General features: G+C 55.1%; 1 protein-coding gene across 1 annotated transcript in view; it reads right to left on the bottom strand.

Annotated features, from left to right (window-relative positions):
* COL26A1 (collagen type XXVI alpha 1 chain) overlaps positions 1–23,986 on the bottom strand; it is a 203,155-nt gene that overhangs the window by 7,769 nt on the left and 171,400 nt on the right. Inside the window, exons 8-14 of the mRNA XM_054167110.1 lie at positions 23,278–23,431; positions 19,252–19,296; positions 14,129–14,245; positions 13,263–13,415; positions 8,236–8,328; positions 4,592–4,653; positions 393–455 (exon numbers count right to left, since the gene is read on the bottom strand). Of these exons, the coding sequence (XP_054023085.1) occupies positions 393–455; positions 4,592–4,653; positions 8,236–8,328; positions 13,263–13,415; positions 14,129–14,245; positions 19,252–19,296; positions 23,278–23,431 (687 nt within the window). The remainder of the gene's footprint in view (positions 1–392; positions 456–4,591; positions 4,654–8,235; positions 8,329–13,262; positions 13,416–14,128; positions 14,246–19,251; positions 19,297–23,277; positions 23,432–23,986) is intronic.

The raw sequence follows: 23,986 nt of genomic DNA, 5'->3' as shown, positions 1-23,986 counted from the left end.
CACACAAGCACAGGAACAACATCATTTGACCTGGGGAATGACTTTGGTTCAGGAAAAGCCTGACGAGCTTTTACTGCCTCAGTGTCACAGAAGCAAGACTTCAGTGAGCCCATCCCAAGTATTCCACACCAAAGAGCTTCACTGGCAGAAGGAAGCTGGTCTCCACAAGGCTTCCATTGCTACCTGCATGTCTCTATGGAACCTCTGCTCTGCAAGCAACTCAGCCCTCCATCTCTGCAGCCAGCCAGCAGCTTGGCTCTTGCAGAACACCTACAAACTCAGCATCCAACATTGTTCCCAGCTGTAGTTCCACTGAGTTCAAAAGCTGCCCACAACTTCTGAGGCATCACCCCAGGCACTGCTGGGGACGTCTCTGTGCATTTGAGCCTTACTCTCTCTCCTCGGTCTCCTTTGGAGCCTTTTGGTCCAGGTTGGCCTGGAGGGCCTGGCAAGCCCTGGAAGAGATGGAAAACAAGAAGGGATTAACTTCTGCTGTGCATCCTTGGTGTTGCTGCAGTGAAGGCCTGCAGGTGTAGTGAATGCAGACCACACTGATCCTGCACACCTCATACACCCCTTGAGCAGCTGGCCTGGGTTCTCTTTTACCCTCAAGCCACAATCATGGAAGCTCTGCAGAGATCCTGAGACCTACAGTTTGTGATCATCACAGAATGAGAGAATGGCTCAGGCTGGAAGGGACCTCAGAGATCTTCTACTTCAATCTCCTTGCCATGGGCAGGGACATCTCTCAACTAGCCCAGGCTGCTCAAGTCCTCATCCAGCCTGGCCTTGAACACTCCCAGGCAGGAGGCATCCAGGACCCCCCTGGGCAGCCTGTGCCAGAGTCTCACCAGCCTCCTATTGAGGAACTTCTTCCCCAGCTCCACTCTAACCCTACTCTGCCTCAGCTTCAAACCATTTCCCCTTGCCCTGTCTCCAGACACCCTCAGGAAAAGTCTCTCTGCAGCCTTCCTGCAGGATCCCTTCAGGTCCTGGCAGGCTGCCCTGAGGTCCCCCTGGAGCCTTCTCTTCTGCAGGCTGAACACTCCCAGCTCTCTCAGTCTGTTCTCTCAGCTGCTGAAGTGAGTCCAGAGGATCCCTGTGGCCTCCTCTAGACTCACTCCAGCAGCTCTGTGTCCTTCTGCTGGGGACACCAGAGCTGGAGGCAGTACTGGAGGTGGGGTCTGAGCAGAGCAGAGCCAAGGGGCAGAATCCCCTCTCCTGCCCTGCTGCCCACACTGCTCTGGCTGCAGCCCAGCACACAGCTGCCTGAGGGCTGCAGGAGCCCAGGACAGAGCCTGCATTCCCACTTGGATTATGTTTCATAGCACCACAGAATGGCCTAGGCTGGAAGGGACCTTAGAGACCATCTGCTCCAACCTCCCTTCCGTGTGCAGGGACACCTCTCAGTGTCCCCCTGCTTGGGTGTTGTGATGCACTGCAGGCTGCTGATGCAGCATTTAAAGAGTGAGTGTGACAGGATGGGTCTTGCTCTCAGGAAGAAATGAACACCCAGATCCTGTGGCTAGCCTAAAGATCTCCCACTACTGCCCCCCACTACTTTCCCCCTCCTCACAGCTGCCTCGCTGGGTGGCAGGGACAAGCACATACCAGGAAACTCATTGGACTGTGCAGTGGAAATGATTTTGAAGCTCTTCACTCACCCTCAAAAACACTTTTCAGATGAAGCCCAATCTGTGCTGTCATTCTGCTCCCTGGGTTGAGCAAATCCATGCAGGTCACCAAGGGAGAAAGAGGGCAGGGGCTCCACATGGCCACTACTTGAACTGCTCTGCAGAAATCAATCCAAATTCCTCACCTGCCCACCCAGCACAGCCCCAGCTAGAATCCAGCCAGGGAGAGGACAGTCTGGCCTCTTTGCACCCACTGTGGCAGCTCCCCAGGATGATTTTTCCCACCCCAGATGACCTGGTTCAATCCCTTGGAGACTGCAGCAAAGGAGACTTCTGCTCTGCTCAGCACCACTGGTAACAGCTCTGGGCAGCCTGATGATGTCCCTGCTGGCTGCAGAGGGGTTGGACTGGATGAGCTTGGGAGGTCCCTTCCAAGCCAGACCATTCTATGATTCAAGCCCTCAGCCCCCAGAAGCCCCCATCTCAATGCCCAGGGGAATGGGCTCTGAAGCCACCACTGTGAGGAGCCTCAGCACTGGCTTGTGGCCCAAGGAACTGGGCACTAGTGTTTAAAGGGGCACTCTCCAGTTCCAGGTGGGAGGCAGTAATTCTCACCATTAACAGGTTGGTCCTTGGCAGCAGTCAACTCTACCAGCTCACCACCAAGCCACACAGTGACTGGACCTCCACAGAATCCCAGAATCCCAGAGTGAGAGTTAGAAAGAGTCTCTGGAGCTCACTCAGCCCAAGCCCCTGCTCCAGCAGGGCACCCACAGCACAATGCCCAGCAGCACAATGCCCAGGGGGGTTGGAAGCTCTCCACACAAGGACACTCCACAACCTCTCTGGGCAGCCTGCTCCAGGCCTCCAGCACCCTCACAACAAACAACTTTCTCCTCCTCTTCACATCCAACCTCCTGGCTTCCAGTCTGTGCCCCTTGCTGCCCCTTGTGCTGTCCCTGGGCACCACTCAGCAGAGTCTGGCCCCAGCCTCTTGTCCCCCACAGCTCCTTTAGCTCTTGCTGAGCATTGCTCAGCTCCCCTCTGGGGCTGCTCTTCTGCAGGCTCTCAGCCCCAGGGCTCTCAGCCTTTGCTGCTCCCAGAGCTCCTCCAGGCCCCTCAGCAGCTTTGCAGCCTCCCCTGGACTCTCTCCAGCAGTTCTCTGTCTCTCCTGAACTGGGGAGCACAGAACCGGACCCAGGACTCCAGCTGTGGCCTCCTTAGGGCAGTAGATGAGGAGGAGAAGTTCCCTGCTGGCTGCACTCTTCATGCACCCCAGGAGACCTTTTGCCTTCTCAGCCACAGGAGCAAAATGCGGCTCCAGCTTAGCTATGTCTCCCCTGAGACAACAGCAGGCCCAGAGACTCAGGTCTGATTTAGGAGGTCAGTTGTGGCTGCCAGACAATGTAGAGCACCCAGCAGTCTTGGCTCCATGTCAGTCATGCTGCATGAACAAAGCTGAAGTGTCCAGAAGCATCCTTTGCTCTGGGCAGCTCTCAGCAGTGCCTTTGGCTCTGTGGTGGGATGGGGATGCTCTGTTAGCATTAAACCAAGCAGATTTCTGCTGTGCTGCATGGGCTACAGCAGGCTGCAGCAGCACAGAGCCCCCCTGTGAGTTCCCTTCCATCTAATCACCTCCAGCCACAGCTGCCAAACCTCCTGCCACCTTCACATCTCTCTGGAGTTTCTCCTCCTTCCCCAGAGCATTGCCCAACTGAAAGGGTTCTGCCACTCTGGCAAACTGCTGGCCACTGCTAGCCACTGCAGGCCACTGCTGGCCACTGCTCCTTCAACCTCATCTCCTTTCTCTAATTTTGAGCAATTCCAAACCTCCTCTTCTCAGGATCTAAGAGAAATCCCTCTGCCGACCTAATTAACCAGGGAGACCTCAGAGCAGCCTTACAGTATCTGAAGGGGCTCCAGGAGAGCTGGGGAGGGGCTTTGGACAAGGGCTGGGAGTGCCAGGATGAGGGGCAGTGGATTGAAGCTTGAGGAGGGAAGATTTAAGCTGCAGATTAGGAAGAAATTCTTTGCAGTGAGGTTGGGCAGACTCTGGCACAGGCTGCCCAGGGAGGCTGTGGCTGCCTCCTGCCTGGAGGTGCTCAAGGCCAAGCTGGATGAGGCCTTGAGCAGCCTGGGCTGGTGAGAGGTGTCCCTGCCCATGGCAGGGGGCTGGAGCTGGATGAGCCTTTTGGTCCCCTCCCATTCCATGAATGAATGAAGCTTTCTTTCTGTGCTCTTGAGTCACGTTTCTCTTTCTAGTCCCAGTAGAGTCCTTTGAAATATTTGCTTAACCTCCACATTAAGAAATATTCTTCCCCAAACCAGAGTCTCCTGGTGTCAGTCAGCCACCTCTTGGAGCACTTTGGCAGCTCACTCTTCTTCATGACTTCACTTCTTTCCACTCAGCAGCTTCCTCATCCCCTGTGAGTACTTACCAGCAATGTGAGGGAGCTGCTCACACTCCAGGGTTACCTCCCCCTCCACACCTCCTCTATCACCAAATCCCCAAGCTGGTGGCAATCTGTGCTGTTGGCTTGCCTGGCAAGTGCTGCTGCCCAGAAGCCAGGCTGAGCAAATTCCCTTGGGGGAGCTGGTGCAGTCCCAGCAATGCCTTTGGGATCTTTCTGTGTGTTCCAGAGGGAAGGCTGTGGGGTTTCCACCCCTGGCTTAGCAAAGCCTGTGTCAAACCCTCGGCATCAGCTCAGGCCACAGTGCAATGTTTTGACACAGCAACAGCAAGATGTGCTCTGACTAAGGGCAAAGCTGCAAGGTGCAACCATTTCAACCTCTCAGCACAACTCAGAATGGAAAGAGGGGGGAAAAAAAGTACTCAGATCACCAAAGTTTCACAAGGAACAAACCACCAGATGCAAGCTTTAGAAACCACTCACTCTCTGCAGCAAGCAGATGTCTCACACCTAACCCCCAACTCCCCAAAGCACTGAAGCACTCACCTGTGATCCTGGGACTCCTGCAGGTCCTGGGGGCCCTTTGGGTCCGGAGGCACCTGGGGGCCCTGGTGGGAATCAGCATTTGAGACAATTTTAAGGCGATTCAGAAGGCAGAAGCCTGAATTCCATTTGCATGAACTTCCCTTCCTTGTCCTTTAGGAGCAAGCTCTGCACCAGGAGGGCAGTGGAACACTGGTACAGTGGCTTTTGGCTGGCCTTAGCTGAGTCTTGGTGCCATGGTTGAGTTGATCAGATGGTGGTGGATGATAGGTTGGACTGGATGATCTCAAAGGTCTTTTCCAACCTGCTTAATTCTATTCTATTCTAGTCTTGTCTATTCTATTCTATTCTACCCTATCCAATCCTACCCTATCCTATTTCTATCCTATCCTATTTCTATCCTATCCTATCCTATTCTATCCTATTTCTATCCTATCCTATCCTATTTCTATCCTATTTCTATCCTATCCTATCCTATCCTATCCTATTTCTATCCTATCCTATTTCTATCCTATTTCTATCCTATCCTATCCTATCCTATCCTATTTCTATCCTATCCTATCCTATCCTATTTCTATCCTATCCTATCCTATTTCTATCCTATCCTATCCTATCCTATCCTATTCTATCCTATTTCTATCCTATTCTATCCTATTTCTATCCTATCCTATCCTATCCTATCCTATCCTATTCTATCCTATTTCTATCCTATCCTATCCTATTTCTATCCTATCCTATCCTATTTCTATCCTATCCTATCCTATCCCTATCCTATCCTATCCTATTTCTATCCTATCCTATTTCTATCCTATCCTATCCTATCCTATTTCTATCCTATCCTTTTCTATCCTATCCTATCCTATCCTATTTCTATCCTATCCTATCCTATCCTATTTCTATCCTATCCTATTCAATCCTATTTCTATCCTATCCTATCCTATCCTATCCTATCCTATCCTATCCTATTTCTATCCTATCCTATCCTATCCTATCCTATTTCTATCCTATCCTATCCTATCCTATTTCTATCCTATCCTATCCTATCCTATCCTATCCTATCCTATCCTATCCTACCTTCTGTGCTCCTTTCTCTTGTCCCTTTTGTGCAGGGGGTGAGGGGGAGGCAGGGGGTGAGAAGCTGGCAGCTCCCCCTGGTCCTTGTGCTGTTTGTTAGTTGCCAATCCCTGTCACTGTTGTCCCCCCTGGGTATTTTGTACACATTCCTTGCATCCCACCCTGGGGTGCAGTTCTGGCTTGTAAGTACAGCTTCAATTGCTTCTACCTGAGCTGCTCTGGCACAGTTAATGCTGGGGGGAACTTCAACCCACCACAACTGCACATCCCACTGTAAATATCGATTCTAACCATACACCCAACATGCTTGGGGCACTTTTCATATCAATAACAGGTTATTGAGATTTGTATTGATTATTCCCACATCATTACTAAATTAAGGAACATTACATACCCTTTAGCACAGAGGCAGACCAGCACCCAGCCCGTGCTGGCACCCTCACAGCCTAGCACAGAGCAGCAGCACCTCCCTTTCTGGGTGGAACTCTTTGTGAGTAATGAATTCATTGCCTCCTCGACCTTAGTGGTTCCTGCTGAGCCTCCCCCCGTGGCCGAGTGCCGGTGTGCACCAGGGGTTTCTCTCTGTCCCTGCTGTTCATGGAACCATAGAATCAACCAGCTTGGAAAAGACCTCAGAGATCATCAAGTCCAACCTGCCACCCAACACCTCCTGACAACTAAACCATGGCTCCAAGTGCCACATCCAATCCCCTCTTGAACACCTCCAGGGATGAGGACTCCACCACCTCCCTGGGCAGCACATCCCAAGGGCCAATCTCTCTTTCTGGGAAGAACTTTCTCCTCACTTCCAGCCTCAATCTCCCCTGGCACAGCTTGAGACTGTGTCCTCTTGTTCTGGTGCTGCTTGCCTGGGAGAAGAGACCAACCCCCACCTGGCTACAATCTCCTTTCAGGAAGCTGCAGAGAGCAAGAAGGTCTCCTCTGAGCCTCCTCTTCTCCAGGCTTGTGGTAGTTTTAGGCTATGCCTTTAACATTTATTGACAGATCTTGAACAGAAAGCAGCAAAATGCAAACAAATCACTGCTAGGTGTAAAAAAAGGGAAATAAAGGCAATTCTAAACAATCCCCTTGGAGAGATGAGGAACTTCAGCTGGCTGTACCAAAGCAATGTCTCTTCCCTTCTCGCTGCTTCGCTCTGTGTGGTGGTCTGCAGCTATGCCTTTAAAATTTGGTCACAGGTTTCAAGCAGAAGAGTGGCAAAGTGCAAACAAATCACTGCTGGGGGTGAAAAGGAAAACCAAAGATCATTCTGAACAAGTGCTGCTGTAAGTTTGGCTGTACCAAAATTCTCTGCCCTCTTTTCACCTCTTCTCTGCTCGCTTCGGGCTCTGTAGGGAGGCAAATCTGCTGCTGCCCGACCTTGGCTGCAGTGTTTTGGTGAAGTCTAACTGCTGCTTCTTCTCTGCTCTTTTCTCCCTTTTGACAGGGAGTGGGGGGCAGAGGGAGAGCTCCCCAGGGCTTCTGGACCAGCAGGGTTCTTGTGCTGGTTGTTAGTTGTGTATCCCTGCAACTATTGTAGCTCCTGGGTATTTTGTACCCATTCATTGCAGCCCACTGCAGACTGGAGCTTGCCTGTCAATACAGCTGCCCTTTGCTGCCAGCTGGGCTGGGCTGGCAGAGGTCATGTTGGGGGCAAATTTCAGCCCACCACACTCTGGAGAGAAACTAACTTGCTTCTGCTTGACCTTGACTGCATTGTTTTGGTATTAACTCCTCTGCTTTCCTCTCCTTTCTCCCTTTTGTACAGGGGGGTCAGGGGGAGGCAGGGAGGGAGAAGCTGGTGGCTTCCCCTGGTCTTTGCCCAGCAGGGTTCTTGTGCTGGTTGTTAGTTGTGTATCCCTGCAACTATTGTAGCTCCTGGGTATTTTGTACCCATTCATTGCAGCCCACTGCAGACTGGAGCTTGCCTGTCAATACAGCTGCCATGTGCTGCCAGCTGGGCTGGGCTGGCAGAGGTCATGTTGGGGGCAAATGAAGGATGATTGTTAAACTGTTAAATATTGCCTGAATAGAATCATAGAATCACAGAATTGCCAGGGCTGGAAGGGAGCTCAAGGCTCAGCCAGCTCCAACCCCCCTGCCACGGGCAGGGACACCTCACACCACAGCAGGTTGCTCACAGCCACCTCCAGCCTGGCTGCAAACACCTCCAGGCAGGAGGCTTCCACCACCTCCCTGGGCAGCCTGTGCCAGGCTCTCACCACCCTCATGGGGAACAACTTCTTCCTCACAGCCAATCTCTATCTGCCCACTTCTACTTTTGCTCCATCCCCCCCAGTCCTATCCCTCCCTGACACCCTCAGAAGTCCCTCCCCAGCTTTCTTGGAGCCCCCCTGCAGGTACTGGGAGGCCACAGTGAGGTCTCCTGGGACCACTGCTCATTCCCCCAGCAAATGGCAATTCCAGCCATACCAAACCTATCTGACCAGCTTTGGGGCAATTTTCCACACTAAGAAGAAGTCATTAATATTTTTATTACCATTCATACCTGCCATGCTATTCATGTCATGCATTCCTACACCCCACAGCAGCAGCTCACTTAGGTTTCTTACCTGGTGGCCCCACAGGGCCTGGGGCTCCCCGTGGTCCTGGCAGGCCGGCCATGATGGTGTCGATGACGGTGGAGGCCAGCTGGGGTTCTCCATCTGTGTCAGAGAGCAGAGCAGTTAGTGCTGGGCTGCAGGCCTCCTCCCCACACTCCTTTGGTGCCTGGTGCTGGCCAAGGGCAGGCAGAGCTTCAGCTTGTCAAGTTTGGGCTCTTGGAGCAATTGCAGAATACAGAATGAAGCAGGTTGGAAAAGACCTTTGAGATCATCCAGTCCAACCTCTCACCCAGCACCATCTGATCAGCTCAACCATGGCACCAAGGGCCTCATCCAGGCTCTTCCTAAACACCTCCAGGGATGGGGACTCCACCACCTCCCTGGGCAGCACATCCCAAGGGCCAATCTCTCTTTCTAGGAAGAACTTTCTTCCTAACACCCAGACCAAACCTCCCCTGGCACAGCTTGAGACTGTGTCCTCTTGTTCTGGTGCTGGGTGCCTGGGAGAAGAGACCAACCCCCACCTGGCTACAACCTCCCTTCAGGGAGTTGCAGAGAGCAAGAAGGTCTCCCCTGAGCCTCCTCTTCTGCAGGCTAAGCAACCCCAGCTCCCTCAGCCTCTCCTCACAGGGCTGTGCTCCAGACCCCTCCCCAGCTTTGTTGCCCTTCTCTGGACACCTTCCAGCAGCTCAACATCTTTCCTAACCTGAGGGGCCCAGAACTGGACACAGGACTCAAGGTGTGGCCTAAGCAGTGCTGAGCACAGGGCACAAGGACTTCCCTGCTCCTGCTGGCCACACTGTTCCTGATGCAGGCCAGGATGCCACTGGCCTTCTTGGGCACCTGGGCACTGTCTCAGAAGTGCCTTTCTCCACAGCTGGAGGCCACCATGCAGCAGTGCTGTCCCTCTCCTCTTGGCCATGATCCCAACCTTACTCATGTCTCCTGGCACTCTCTTTAAGCCATGATATTCAGGGGAACCCTTTGCAGCAGGAGCCCACAAACCTCTCACTGCTGGGCTGATGCCAATCCCAAGGGACAGCAGGGAGATCAGGGGGGCTTTGCTTGCTCTGCAGAGGCCAGCCTGAAGGACAGAAGGTGCAATCCCCAGCAGTGTTAGCAGACACATTCTGAAGCCTTTTCAGCTTCTGGAGTGGTGTCAGTGAGAGAGAGAGGACCTCAGGCTGGTTGTTCAGAAGCAGTTCCTGGGGAGAGCTGTGAAGCTGTGTGTATGCCAAGGATGAGAGCCTCTCTCTGCAGCGCCCTCCTGGCAGCAGCACAGCACAGGAACCATCCCTCTGAGAACCAACATCTCATGCCCAGAGCCCCAAAGCAAACAGGTATTTCTTTGACTGTTGTTTCCAACCCCATCCATCTTCCCAGCCCTGAGACAAACCAGCTGAGGCTGTTTTCATGTGCAGAAGGAAAGGTACCCCAGTGAAGTGTGTAATCCAATTAATCTGAGTTCTATTTGACCATGTCAAAATCCATCACAGCTTGGGAGGAAGATGGAGCTGGGAAATGAGCATCAAGCACCAGTGAAGGCAGTGACAACTGCAGAGCCTTTTGTGTTTAAAGAGCAATTGGTCAACAAATCCAAGTGCAGGAGGGAGAGGACGGGCTGCAAACAACCAGGGTTTAATTTCTGCTGGAGCCAAGCCAGGGAGAAGGATTTGGGTTAGGAAACATTCCAGCTGAATGGCACAGCATTGCCATGGCAGAGCTGCTCCCACAAATCCACCCATCCTGACTTTTGACTCAGAGTTATTTAGGAAAGGTGATTCCATAGCTCTGGCACAGAAGAGAGCTCTGCTCAGCAGCCTTTCAGCTCAGCAGCCCCTGGTTTGGCTTCTGCAGCACACAAGTGTGGACATGCAGGAAGCCCAGAGTGGCTCCCTGCTCAGCTGCCTGCCCAGGCACAGCTCAGCCCAAGCTTCCCCTCCAGGCTGAGCTCTGAATGAAATACATTCAGTTTTGGGTCCCTCACCCCAAGAAGGACACTGAGGGCTGGAGCAGATCCAGAGAAGGGCAACCAAGCTGGGGAAGGGTCTGGAGAACAGGGCTGGGGAGGAGCAGCTGAGGGAGCTGGGGGTGTTCAGCCTGGAGCAGAGGAGGCTGAGGGAGACCTCATTGCTCTCTGCAGCTCCCTGAGAGGAGGCTGGAGCCAGGTGGAGGCTGGACTCTGCTCCCTAGGCTCAGGTGAAGGAAGGAGAAGAGATGGCCTGAAACTGTGCCAGGGGAAGGTTAGGTCAGAGGTCAGGGACTGGCCCAGGCTGCCCAGGGAGGTGGTGGAGTCCCCATCCCTGGAGGTGTTCCTGGGGCCATGGCACCTGGGGCCAGGGTTTGGTGGCCATGGTGGTGCTGGGTTGGTGATTGGACTGGGTGACCATAGAGGTCTCTTCCAACCCAAGCAATGCAGTGGCTGTATGCAATGGGATGGCAGGGTTAAACTCCAAGCCTCACATTTCTTAAGGGCCTCTCTCCATGCTCCCATCTCAGCAGGGAGGACTCCTGCTCCTTACCCACAGGGCACACTCCGGGGCTCTCTGTGGCTGGAGGCTGTCAGAGCAGCTACAAAGTAGTTACAGCAATAAATGGGAGCAGGACCCTTCCCTTCTCAGCCACCTCCTGTGCTGCCCCAGGCTCTGCTGGGCACAGGGCTGTGTCTTGTTCCAGTGCTTCTGGATGCACCAAAAGCAAAGGCAGGCAACTGTCTGCATCATGTGAGAAGATCTGGGAGCAGAGTTTGCTCCAGGAGCTTTCCAAGCCCTGGCCAAGCGAAGAGGAAGAGCACAGCAGCCTGGCCTGGGCAGGTATGAGCACCTGTGGTCCCTGGAGGAGAGGGCAAGCACCCTGCAGAGGGCAAAGCTGAGAGCACAGCAAGGTCCTGCATGAGGCAGTGCCATCTGCTCAGGCAAAGCTTCTCACACACAGCTCTCAGCAGCACTGAGAGCCATCGGTGTGGTCTGCTACCAGAAATGCTGCTCCCTTCCTCTCCTGCTCAGCAAGAGCTAAAGGAGCTGTGGGGGGCAAGAGGCTGGGGCCAGACTCTGCTCAGTGGTGCCCAGGGACAGCACAAGGGGCAGCAAGGGGCACAGAGTGGAAGCCAAGGAGGTTGCTTGTGAAGAGGAGGAGAAAGTTGTTTGTTGTGAGGGTGCTGGAGGCCTGGAGCAGGCTGCCCAGAGAGGTTGTGGAGTGTCCTGGTGTGGAGAGCTTCCAACCCTCCCTGGGCATTGTGGTGCTGGGCATTGTGCTGTGGGTGCCCTGCTGGAGCAGGGGCTGGGCTGGGTGAGCTCCTGAGTCCCTTCCAACCTCTCCAAGCTGGGGTTCTGGGACACAACCCTTCACAGAGTTACATTTCCATCTTTTGCTCTTTTCCCTAAAAATTGCCCCAGCTTGAGCATGCTGCAGGGCTCTGGGCTGGCTGCAGGCCACAGCTGATCCACTCATTCCCTGGTAGCAGATGAAGCAAGAGCTCCCTGCACAGCAGCCCAGCTTGCACAGCAGTTTAGCTTCTGCCCTACACCTAAGGTTTGTGAGGGCCAAATGGCCTTGATTTGTTGTGACAGGATGGAAATGAAGCAAGCCTGTCATCATTTCTTGCTGCTACCTGATCTGGAGGGAGGCAACTGGGAGCAATTTTTTAACCACAGCACAGGGAAGCTGTGAGAAATGATTTTTCTCCCCACTTTTTGGCTTCTGCCTGCTGATAAACATTGCCAAGAGGAACTTGTGATTACCACAGGCAGATGCATTAACCATCATCTGCAGGCAGAATCAAACCCTGCTCCACTACTGCTGAGCTGATTGAGCTCTCTCACATCTCCCCAGGTCCACATGCCCATGAGCTGGAATCTGCTTCCCTCTGCTGTCAGCAGCTGGGATCCTGTGTTGATGGCTTTCAGATGTGCTCCATGCAGAGCACAAATGCATTCAAATGAAACCTACCCAGAGCTCCCAAGGCCAGGCTTTACTGGTTGTGAAGGATCAGCTTCCCACCAACCCAGGCCAGGCAAAACCATAGAATTGTTTGGCTTGGAAGAGACCTCCAGGATCACCCAGTCCAACCTCAACCTAACACCACCATGGCCACCAAACCATGGCCACATGTTCTGGAACACCTCCAGGCATGGGGACTCCACCACCATCCTGGGCAGCCTCTGCCAGTCCCTGACCACTCTTGCAGCAGAGGAAGTTTTCCTCATCTCCAACCTAAGCTTCCCCTGGCACAATTTCAGGCATTTCCTCTCCTCCTATCACTCATCCTAGGGAGAAGAGACCAACTCCAACCTCACTGCAGCCTCCTCTCAGGGAGCTGCAGAGAGCCAGGAGGTCTCCCTCAGCCTCCTCTCCTCCAGGCTGAACACCCCCAGCTCCCTCAGCTGCTCCTCCCCAGCCCTGCTCTCCAGACCCTTGCCCAGCTCTATTGCCTATCTCTGGATCTGCTCCAGCCCCCGCAGAGTTCTTCTTGGAGTGAGGGACCCAAAGCTGACCCTGGACTCAAGGTGTGGCCTCCCCAGTGCCCAGTGCTGGGTGCCAGTCTCTAGCCTGGTCCTGCTGCCACACCACTGCTGATCCAGAGCAGGATGAGGATATTCCTGACACAGGCAAAAATGAGGAACTAAGTCACAGCTCTTCTGGAACCATGAGTGAGAAGAGGGTTTGGGGCACTTATGGTTGTTCCCCACACCTGCTTTGCTGGGTTCATCACAGCTCTGAGGAGGTAAGTTGGTGTCCTCCCAGCTTCCAGCATTGAGTAGCTGCTGTGCAGAGGATCTCTGGTGAAACTCAGAGCTCAGCAGGATCATGAGAGGCAATGGGTAGAGAAATGCAGCAGAGGTGAACCCCTCTGGCCTCTAAGCCTTACAGGTTTCACCTTGAGCAGGACCTTCCAGGAGACACACACAGTGGTTGCCCAGCTGTCCCCAGGGAAGGCAGGGCTCTGGCAGGGAGGTGGGAGGAAGGTCTGGGCTGCTCCATGCCTGCCCACTCTGCTGCTGTCCCACTGAGGAATGGCAGCCAAGGAGCAAACTTACTTTCTTTCTCAGCTGTGGGCTGCAGTGAGTAGAGGACTCCTTGCTGGAAGGTCAGAGGAAGGCTTGGGGTGGCTGGTGGCCCTGGAGGACCTGGGGGACCTGGGATCCCAGTTTCTCCTGGAAGTCCTCTTGGTCCTTGAGGTCCCAGCAGCCCTGTGCAGAGGCAGGGGAGGATGTGTCAGTGCATTTGAGGATGTGCCTACGAGGCTACCCTGTAAGAGGGCAGTAAGAAGACAAAGCTTCTGTCCTGGGCCACTCTCAAGTTCCAAAGCTCTCTTGAGCACACATTCACAAGGCTCAGCCTCTCAGATGGGTACAAAGCACAGAGCCTGAGCTCTGGTTCCTGCTGTGTGGCACTGCCTGCATCAAAGGCTTTGGGAGCACGCTGGGGGTGCAGCAAGCCTGCTGGCTGAGGCATGGGCTGCCCTCTGCAAGACCCCTGCCAGCCTTCTGCTCCCCTTCCACTCAGCAGCATCTCCACTTGGCCATCTGACAGCCTGCACAGAGAGGGAGGGGAGATCAAACAGGCACAGAGGGAGAAGCAGGGAATGGTCTTCTCCAGAGGTGACAGAGCAGGGACTGAGCAGGACGGGGAGACAGGACCCTGCTCGGCACCCCTCTGGAACAAGCTCCCTCCAGCTCTGCAGGGCATCCCAGGGGCAGTCATTGCTCCTGGAGGTGCTTGCCTGCTCTTAGAGCTGCTGGCTGATTTCAGTGCCCAGGGGACTTGCTGGAATGGATTCAATACCAGCTCAGGATGTTCAGCATCTTGTGTTTCTGCAGCCTTCTATGGTCTGTTGGCACAGGGCATTTGGGTGAAGTGAACTATCTCCCATCCTGGAGCACTGCCCTGCTCCAGCACTTACCTGGGGGCCCTGCTGGGCCTCTCTCACCCGGTTGTCCCTTCTCTCCTTTTGGCCCTGGTGGCCCTGGAAGACCAGTTGGTCCCACTGGGCCTGGAGGACCAACCTGTCCTGGCAGCCCTGAAAACATTAGGAAAGGAAATTAATCAGAGGCTAGGACACTGCTGAGGTCAGAAGTCTTTAGCAACCCAGAAACCAGGAGAAGGACTCAAAAATGCAGGAGGGGAAGATGGAGCTCTGCACAGACAGGGTGGTCCTGGTGGCAAGAGCTGGCTGGGGAGGGGGCAGAAGAGTCAGCCTGGACCTTGTGCTCCCCTTTGTCCTCCAGTCTAAAGAAACAAGAATGTCCCTGTGCACAAGGCCACCCTACAGAGTCACAGAATCACAGAGTCCTTCTGGTTGGAAGAGACTTTAGGGGTCACCAAGTCCAGCACTGCCAGGGCACCACTGAACCCTCAGCACCACATCTCCATGGCTCTGAAACCCTTCCAGGGATGGGGACTCCACTGCTGCCCTGGGCAGCCTGGGCCAGGCCTTGACAAAGGTTTTGGGGAAGAAATTGTTCCTCATGGCCAACCTAAGCCTCCCCTGGGGCAACCTGAGGCCATTTCCTCTTGTCCCGTCTCTTGTTAGCTGGATGTGCACCTCCAGTGTAGCTGTGCACCTCCAGCAGGGATGTGCTGGTCAAAGCTAAACTGAGGCCAAGCTGTCCCTGTCCCAGGGTCTGAATGGCTCTGGGCAGGCTCTGGCTGACCCCTCAGGAACTCCTTTGCAGCTTCACCCAGCCCCGTGCCAGCTCCCCAGTGGTGCCAGTGTCTCAGAACACACCACAGCTAGGAGCAAAGGCAAAGCAAACCTTGCCTCCCACTTGCCTTGGCTGATCCCTGCCTGCCCCCCAGAGCCTCTGCCTCAGCTGTTTCAGCTCCCTGCTGTTTGCTCTCATCTGCCAAGAGGACCTCGCTGTGCCCCAGCAGGTTGCAGCCCACTCCTGAGCTGCCTTAGATGCCAGATCAGCAAACTGAGAGCTGAGCAAACTCATCTGGGAGCAGCACCAGCACAACCCCAGCCCAGCAGGATGCTCCTTGGCAAGGCTTCTCCAAGCCCCAAGGAGCCTACCCAAGGTTCAGGCAGCATTGCAGTGAGAGAGTGACTGCTGCTGCTGCCACCGAACAAACCCTTCCTGGCGGTTTCTTTAGACTAAGGAATATCACAACAGCAACTTCAGAGTGTTCTGGAGGAAAGCTCTGTGCCCTTGGCCTCAGGGAAGCAGGAGCTGCTTGGGAAAGATAGTGTCCAAACATCAGGGAAGCCTTCAGTGCCTCGGAGGGGTGGTGAGCTGGTCTGCCTGCCCACACTAAAACAGAGAAGTGGCAGAGCCAAGGGAGTCAGAGGGTTCTGAGCTACCAAAGATCATAGAACCAGAGAATGCATCAGGCTGGAGGGAACCTTCACCCTGCTCATTCAACATGCAGGCAGCAGGGACACCTCCACCTCCATCAGGTTGCTCAGGGCTCCATCAAGCTTGACCTTGAATGTCTCCAGGAATGGGCAACCTGTTCCAGTGTCACCACCCTCAGGGGGCAGAACTTCCTCCTAATGTCCAACCTAAACCTCCCCTGCTCCAGCTTCAAACCACTGCCCCTTGTCCTGTCCTTCTAAGCCCTTCTAAACAGTCCCTCCTCAGCCTTCCTGCATATCCCCTTTAGATATTCAAATGAAGCTCTGAGGTCTCCCTGGAGCCTTCTCTTCTCCAGGCTGAACAGCCCCAGCTCTCTCAGCCTGTCCCCAGAGGAGAGCTGCTCCAGCCTCTGATCATCTTTGTGGCATCCTCTGCACCTGCTCCAGCAGGTCCAAGTCTTTCCTGTGCTGGAATCCCCTGAGCTGGACCCAGCCCTGCAGGTGAGGTCTCCCCAGAGCAGAGCAGAGGGGCAGGATCTCTCTCTCCAGCTCTGGCCACACTGCTTTGGATGCAGCCCAGGCTGCCCTTGGCCTTCTGTGCTGCTAGTGCCCATTGCTGGCTCCTGTGCAGCTTCTCCCCCACCAGCACCCCCAAGCCCTTCCCTGCAGGGCTGCTCTCAATCTCATCACCCCCAGCCTGGACTGATACTGATCATTGCCCTGACCTAGGTGCAGGACCTTGCACTTGGCCTTACTGAACCTCCTGAGGTTCAATTTGATGCAGGCTACTTAGTCAGAGGAAGATCTTCCTGAGTTCCAAGTTCAGTGCAGTCAGAGCTCAAGTCTTAGGCTCTGCATTGTCTGACTGTGACCATCAGAGGAGAAGTCATTTGCTGAGAAGCCTTAGCCCTGTCCTTCCCCAGCCCTGGTATCAGAGGAGGTATTGGACCCTCCAAGAACAGTGCCTGGAGAAGATGCTGCATTTGGGGATTGGAGAAGAAGGGATGGGAATAGGAGAAGAGAAGGAAACCAGAATCAAAGAGAGAGAGTTTTGATTGGAAGAGACTTTAAAGGTCATCAAGTACAACCATGTACCTAAAGGAAACTGGCTGGCCTGGGCTGGTTCCCACCCTGGCTGTTGGACAAACCACTTGGGGCAACAAACCTTGTGCCAGCCAAACATTCATCCAACAGCTCTGCATTTACCAGAACAGGGAATTACCCTCAGGAAAGGCTGAGAGACCTGGGGGTGCAGGGCCCTGCAGAAGAGCAGCCCCAGAGGAGCTAAGGGAGCTGTGGGGGGCAAGAGGCTGGGGCCAAACTCTGCTGAGTAGTGCCCAGGGACAGCACAAGGGGCAGCAAGGGGCACAGAGTGGAGCCCAGGAGGTTGGATGTGAAGAGGAGGAGAAAGTTGTTTGTTGTGAGGGTGCTGGAGGCCTGGAGCAGGCTGCCCAGAGAGGTTGTGGAGTGTCCTTGTGTGGAGAGCTACCAACCCCCCCTGGGCATTGTGCTGCTGGGCATTGTGCTGTGGGTGCCCTGCTGGAGCAGGGGCTGGGCTGGGTGAGCTCCAGAGGTCCCTTCCAACCCCTCCATGCTGGAGTTGTGTGACTTGATCCCAGGGTTTAGTTCCTATTAGGTTGCTCACCCTTAGGTCACAACCTGCAGGCTCTCCTGGAGCTCTTGTTCTGGGTCTCACCTGTCAGGTGATGCTGCACTTGGCAAGCTCAGGCAGGGGATTAGGAGCCCGTTTAAGAGAGGAAGAGCCTTTGGTGCCAGCATCACAAATGGCTTCTCCACCCTACCAAACCCCTCCAACACACCTGAAACTTCATTGCAGTGAATTCCTTCCAGCAGAGAAGGAGGAGCAGAACTGCAAGGCTGCCACACTGTGCTGCTGAGGTGGGTCAGAGCATCTCCCTTCTACAATCAGCCTCAATCCTTCAGTTCAACCTCTGCAAGTCACTGCTGTGAACTTCTGCAGACCACAAGCAATCACTTGCTGCCAGCACCCTCAATCACCCTGCTGCAGCAGAGCCAGAAAGGAACTGGCACTTCCTCCCCTGGAGGTGGAAAGTGCTGCAGGAAAGGCTGGGAGAAGCAGCAGTGAGCAATGTGTCAGGCAAATGCTCACCCTGCTGCCAAGTGGAGTTACCAGCACGGAGGAGACAAGTGCAAAGGGAAGAGGAGAGGGGAAAGGACTCAGGGGGAGAGGGGGAGGGAAAGGAACAGCCCCAGCCTTCTGCTGGCAGAAAGCAGTGCAGGGGCATTCAGAGAGCTGAAGCCCATGGAGAGTGTTTGTCCTCTGAAAATAGAAAAGAAAGCCATGGGGCAAAGCAAAAGCAGCAGCAAGAAGGCAGAGGGGGAGGACCAGGCTGCTGGAGACCAAATTACATGTGCTGAGACCTGGATTTTCTTCCTGGCCCTGTCACTGACCTGTCATCAAGCCATCAGCTGTTCCCTTTCCTTGCCCAAGGCTGCTGCTGAGCAGCAGCAGGGCACACCCTGCCTGTATGGAGCTCAGCAAAGCCATGCCCAGAGCACCCCCAGCAGCTCCCAGTGCCCTGCAGGCACCACTGAGATGACAACAGTGTTTGCTCCAGAGGAACAGGGAGCTCCTGTGGCCAGGGAAGCCAATGGTGTCCGTGGGGGCATGAACAGTGGGTTGGACATGATGATCTTGAAGGTCTCTTCCAACCTGGTCTATTCTATTCCATTCCATTCCGTTCCGTTCCGTTCTACTCTACTCTATGAACCAGTGTGGGCAGCAGGTGGAGGGAGATTCTTCTCCCCCTCTGCTCTACCCTGCTGCTCTGGGAGCAGCAAAGGCTGAGAGCCCTGGGGCTGAGAGCCTGCAGAAGAGCAGCCCCAGAGGGGAGCTGAGCAATGCTCAGCAAGAGCTAAAGGAGCTGTGGGGGGCAGGAGGCTGGGGGCAGACTCTGCTCAGTGGTGCCCAGGGACAGCAAGGGGCACAGAGTAGAGCCCAGGAGGCTCCATGTCAAGTGGAGGAGAAAGTTGTTTGTTGTGAGGGTGCTGGAGGCCTGGAGCAGGCTGCCCAGAGAGGTTGTGGAGTGTCCTTGTGTGGAGAGCTTCCAACCTCCCCTGGGCATTGTGCTGCTGGGTATTGTGCTGTGGGTGCCCTGCTGGAGCAGGGGTTGGAGTGGGTGAGCTCCAGAGGTCCCTTCCAACCTGATCCATGCTGGGTCTCTGGGATTCTGTGAAGCAGTTCACAATGCTTTTATTCCACAGTCTGCTCTGATGCCAGACAAGGAAGGGATTGGTTCCACCCTCTCCTGCACTTCTGTGCTTGATCCAGGGTTGGAGTGGATGATTGTGACAGGTTGGACTTGATGATCTTTGAGGTCTCTTCCAACCTCAGTGATACTGTGATCTCCAGAGCTCCCTTCCAACTCCTCCATGCTGGGACATTGTGATTCCATCTCACACACCCTGCTTGCTCCAGCCAGGCATCCTCCATGGGGCAGAGCTTTCCATCCTTCTTGTGCTGGGAGCCATGAAGGTCTCCAGGATGAAGCTGGCATTTCCCCTCTCAAAGCAGAGCCGTCCATGATGCAGAAGCAAGGCAGCCCCTCTGAAAGGCAGCTCTCTCTCTCTCCCTCTGTGTCTGTGAGGCTGCAAACCACTGAGGCCCCTTCTGCTCTTTGGGACATGTGCACAGGACTGGCCATGGCCACATTTGACAGAGGAAACAGCAGAAGCCATCGACTTACCCTGTGGGATGAGCTGCTCCTCTGCACCTCTGTGTCCTTTGGGCTCTAGTTAAGAAGGTCAGGGGAAAGAAAGAGACAAAAAAAACAACAAACAAACAAAACAGAAAGGAGAGAGCTCTGACAAATGAGGCCTCTTGCTGCCAAGTGGCTCAGGCTGAGTGTTTGTTTTCTCTGCACTCAGTGAGATGTGTCCTGTTGATTAACAAGCTGGTGGGGAAGGCCAGCAGAGCAGCTGCCTCGGCAGCCCTGAGCGCTCCTAGCTGATGGCTGTGCTCAGCCCTGGGGCTCCCAGAGCAGCCACCCACCCAGAGAGACGGTAGCAAGCTCTGCTGGCCTGCAGCCTGCTGAGGTGTCAGCCAGCCTCCCGTGTGAGCCCAGCCAGCAGCTCTCCTACCACTCGCAGCATCCAGTCCCTGTCAGCTGCCTCCGTGTCAGGCACCGAGCTTCTGCCCTTGCTTGGGAGCCTTGGGGTCACCCAAGCTAAGCTTTGGCTGGAAACTGGGAGCAGGGCAGAGGAGGCAAGGTCTCACCAAAACCTCTGGGGGAGGGGGTGGGGGGGAGCAGAGTTTCAGCTTCCCACAGCCCCAGTCCTTGCAGGACACTCAGGTTTGGCTTCCACCTCCTCTGACACCACACCTGGGGAAAGATCTCCTGAGGTCTGCAACCTCTGCGAGTGAACCTGGGGCCAGCTTTGAGCCACAGGTCACAACCCAGTGCTGAAATCATGCAGAATAGGCAGCAACCCCATCCCCCCTGAGCCCAGCTGCCTGAAATTCCCTGCATTTCCCCAAGCTCCACTGTGGGCTGGCTCTGAACTGTGGATAGGAACTGGTGTGGGCAGGGAAGGAAGCCTGATATGGACCCAGACCCATGAAGCAACCCCACAGGTCCTTAGCAAAGCAGGGGCCAGCGAGCTGAGGCAGGGCTGGAGCAGGCAGTCAGGTGTCAATAGGCAACTCAGCTAATTACTCCTAATTGCTGCAAGACACTCTGCTGACCTGAAGGGCTCCAGTGCCTGCCTGGGTCCCACTTACTACTCTGGGGCTGTTATTCCAGGCTGGTTGGAAAAGACTTCAAGATCTTCAAGTCTCATCATCTCCCTGCACAGAGACCATGGCCCTAACCTCCTCATCCAAACAGCTCTTAAACCCCTCCAGGGATGGGAGACTCCACCACCTCCTTGGACAGCCTGGGCCAGTGCCTGAGAACCCTTGCTGGGCAGCATTTTGTCCTAATATCCAACCTGGACCTCCCCTGGTGCAGGGGAAAGTGTAACAGCAAGCAAGGACCTGCTCAGGGACCTGTTTTCTGGAGGTGATCGCCTCCTGGATGTGCTGCAGGGCTGGAGGGTGATGAAACTGAGGGTGGTGAGAGCTGGCCCAAGCTGTCCAGCAAGATAGTAGAAGCCTCATCCCTGGCACCATTGCAGGTGAGGTTGCTTGGGGCTCTGAGCAGCCTGCTCTGGTTGGGGCTGTCCCTGCTGAGTGCAGGGAGGCTGCACTGGATGACCTGTAAAGGTCTCTTCCAACCCAAAGCATTCTGAGTCATTGACTCCATTTAACACACTGCTGCCTTGGCACCTGCAGGCAGGGACTAGGTGGCCTTTAGATGTCCCTTCCAACCCAAAGCAGTCTTTGATTCTGTGACACTGGAGAATGGAGACCATCTCCTGATGTAAGGGCTCCAGGAGATCCATTCTGCTTTGCATCCCTGCCTGGGGGAGTGGCATCTGCTGCTCCTGGCTGAGTGAGAGCTCATCCTGTGCAGGGAGCCTCTGAGAGGAGAGGGCTCGGAGCAGAGGGGACAGAGCCACCCCTGCTCTGCTGGCTTGGCTCTAGGGGAGTGAAGGGCAAGTGCAGAGAGCCTGTGACAGCAAAACTAAACGAGATGGAGGAGGCAGAGTGAGCACACCATGGACACTGGGGGGAAAGGGCTCTCTCCTTCCATTGCTGGCAGCTGACACTGTGGGTCTGAAAACACTTTGCAGAACACATTGTTAGTGAACCTCCCTCCACGTTGTGGCATCCTGTCAAGTTCTAAACATGGACAACATCTGCTCTGTGGTGGCTGCTCCAAGGCTGCTGCAGGGCTGCCACAATAAACTGCCTCAGTCCAAGACACAGAAAGAAAAGATTAAGGGGGGGGGGGGGGGGGGGGGGGGAGGGGAGCAAACTAGGCCCTACAGAGGGTAAAGAAGTGCTGTGGGAGCAAGCAAAGCCACTGACAGGCAGGGCTGTGGAAGCAGAGGGCTGGGATCCTGCAGGGAGAATGCCAAGGTCAAGGAATTCAGCTGCAGGGGGCTCTGTCTGGCCAAGTGGGCTCCCAGGCAGCATTTCCTCTGCAGTGTATTTTGTTGTGGTGCCACAAGAGGGACCATAAAACAGCCCAGTGTGTTTATGGGACACTGAGCAAACACAGCTCAGCCTGCAGCTGATGTTGTGATTCCCTGGGAAAGTTCTTCCTCCTAATAAAAGCCAGGATCGTGCCCCCCCCCCCCCCCAGCACTCTGACTCCCTGCACTGCCCACAGGCAGGGGAATGCTGCAGCCAGCACAGGGTAGGTGAGGCTGAGCTCTCCCCCTCTGATCCCAGTGGCTCTCTGGAGATCCCTCAGGAATGTTTCAATCCATCCAGGCCCCCAAATCCACAGCCTTGAGGCTTGAACCACGGGCACCTGAGCAGGCAGGCAGGCACAGAGACCCAGCTGAGCTGAACAGAATCCACCCTGCCCAGCATCCAGCGCCGCGGAGAGGCTGCTGCCACAGAAATCAAGGCAGCAGCAGGCCACTGGGGCTGGCACAGGGGGCATCAATGGCTCAGGTGTTGAGCTTAGCTGCTTTGCTCCAGGAAGAAGCCTGCTCAGCACTGCCTTCACTCAAGGAGGGGCACAGACATGGGGAGAAAAGCCGAAAGTTCCTCTCTCTGAGCGAGTGGTTGGCCATTGGGATGTGCTGCCCAGGGAGGTGGTGGAGTCCCCATCCCTGGAGCTGTTCAAGAGGGCATTGGATGTGGCACTTGGTGCCATGGTCTAGTCATGAGGTCTGTGGTGACAGGTTGGACTGGATGATCCTCGAGGTCTCTTCCAACCTTAGTTATGCTGTGATACTGTGAGAGTAACCCCCACCCCTGTGTGGTCAGTGGGAAGGGGCCCAGAAGAAATCCTACCCAGCTTGCTGCAGCTAAAAGGATGGCTTGAGGTGGGGATAGAGAAGGCTGAATTCCTTCATCATCCATCAGGCTGCACAATCAGTGTGTGACCATCCCTGTGCCCACAGCTGGGCAGAGAGGGAGGGAGAGGAGGCAACAGCAAACCTCCAGACTCAACAGCCCCTGGTTTGGAGGAATCCTCTCCCTGTAGCTCAACAGTCACAGAACCCCAGCATGGTGAGGTTGGAAGGGACCTCTACAGGTCACCCAGCCCAAACCACTGCTCCAGCAGGGCACCCACAGCACAATGCCCAGCAGCACAATGCCCAGAGGGGGTTGGAAGCTCTCCACACAAGGACACTCCACAACCTCTCTGGGCAGCCTGCTCCAGGCCTCCAGCACCCTCACAACAAACAACTTTCTCCTCCTCTTCACAGCCAACCTCCTGGGCTCCACTCTGTGCCCCTTGCTGCCCCTTGGCCTGGCCCTGGGCACCACTGAGCAGAGTCTGGCCCCAGCCTCTTGCCCCCCACAGCTCCTTTAGCTCTTGCTGAGCATTGCTCAGCTGCCCTCTGGGGCTGCTCTTCTGCAGGCTCTCAGCCCCAGGGTTCTACCCCTAGGTCTCTCAGTCCTTATGCCTGGGGGATACAATAATGCCAATTCTGACCCTAAAGGAGTGACCAAGAACTCTCCAAACACCTCTCCAGAGGGAGGTTTGCCTGCTGAGCACTGTCCCTTGCCCTGAGTAGCTGCAAGAAGCAAAGCCAAGGTGTCCATGCTAAGGGTGCCAAGTGCAGGCATGGAGCCATCCCTGCCAGACTGTGCCCTGTGCCCACTGCCTCTGGGGATGGGTGATGTGGTGAGAGCAGGCTGTGCTTACCAGCAGGCCCCACTCTTTTCCTGAGCACAGTGCCAGGGTTCAGCAGGGGAAAGGCATCTGGCAGCAGGTCTCCATACCAGGTGGCAGTAGTGCCAGTGATGGGCAGGTTGTTCTCCAGCGCTGGGCTTCGCTCCGCAGCCTCCAGCAGGAGGATCTAGAGAGGGGACATGGGGAAAGCAAAGAAGGTCAGTGGGGTGGTTTCATACAATGTCTCAAACCCAAAGAGGTCCTGAAACTCCACTCCTTGCCCTCAGGAGCTGTGACTGTCTCTGCACCACAGAGTGCAGAGCTTTGCTGTCGAAGCTGTGTTGGTTTTCCGGGCAGGGGCAGGGAGTGGTGTGGGAAGCTGCTGTGTTAAGCTGCAGGAGAGTCCCACACAGGCCCTCAGAGGAGACCACAAAGATGATCAGAGGCTGGAGAACCTCCCCTATGAGGACAGGCTGGGAGAGTTGGGGCTGTTCAGAGAAGGCTCCAGGGAGACCTTAAAGCAACCTTCCAGTACCTGAAGGGCTCCAGGAGAGCTGGGGAGGGACTTTGGACAAGGGCTGGGAGTGACAGGATGAGGTTGTGTTTTGTTACAGGGAATCACAGTCACAGCATCCCAGCATGGTGAGGTTGGAAGGGACCTCTGGAGCTCATCCAGCTCAAGCAGGGCACCCACAGCACAATGCCCAGGAGCACAATGCCCTGGGGGGGCGGGTTGGAAGCT

Source organism: Dryobates pubescens, chromosome 13, assembly GCF_014839835.1.
Source record: "Dryobates pubescens isolate bDryPub1 chromosome 13, bDryPub1.pri, whole genome shotgun sequence".
NCBI lineage: Eukaryota > Metazoa > Chordata > Aves > Piciformes > Picidae > Dryobates > Dryobates pubescens.
This window is presented reverse-complemented; position numbering and strand designations above follow the sequence as displayed.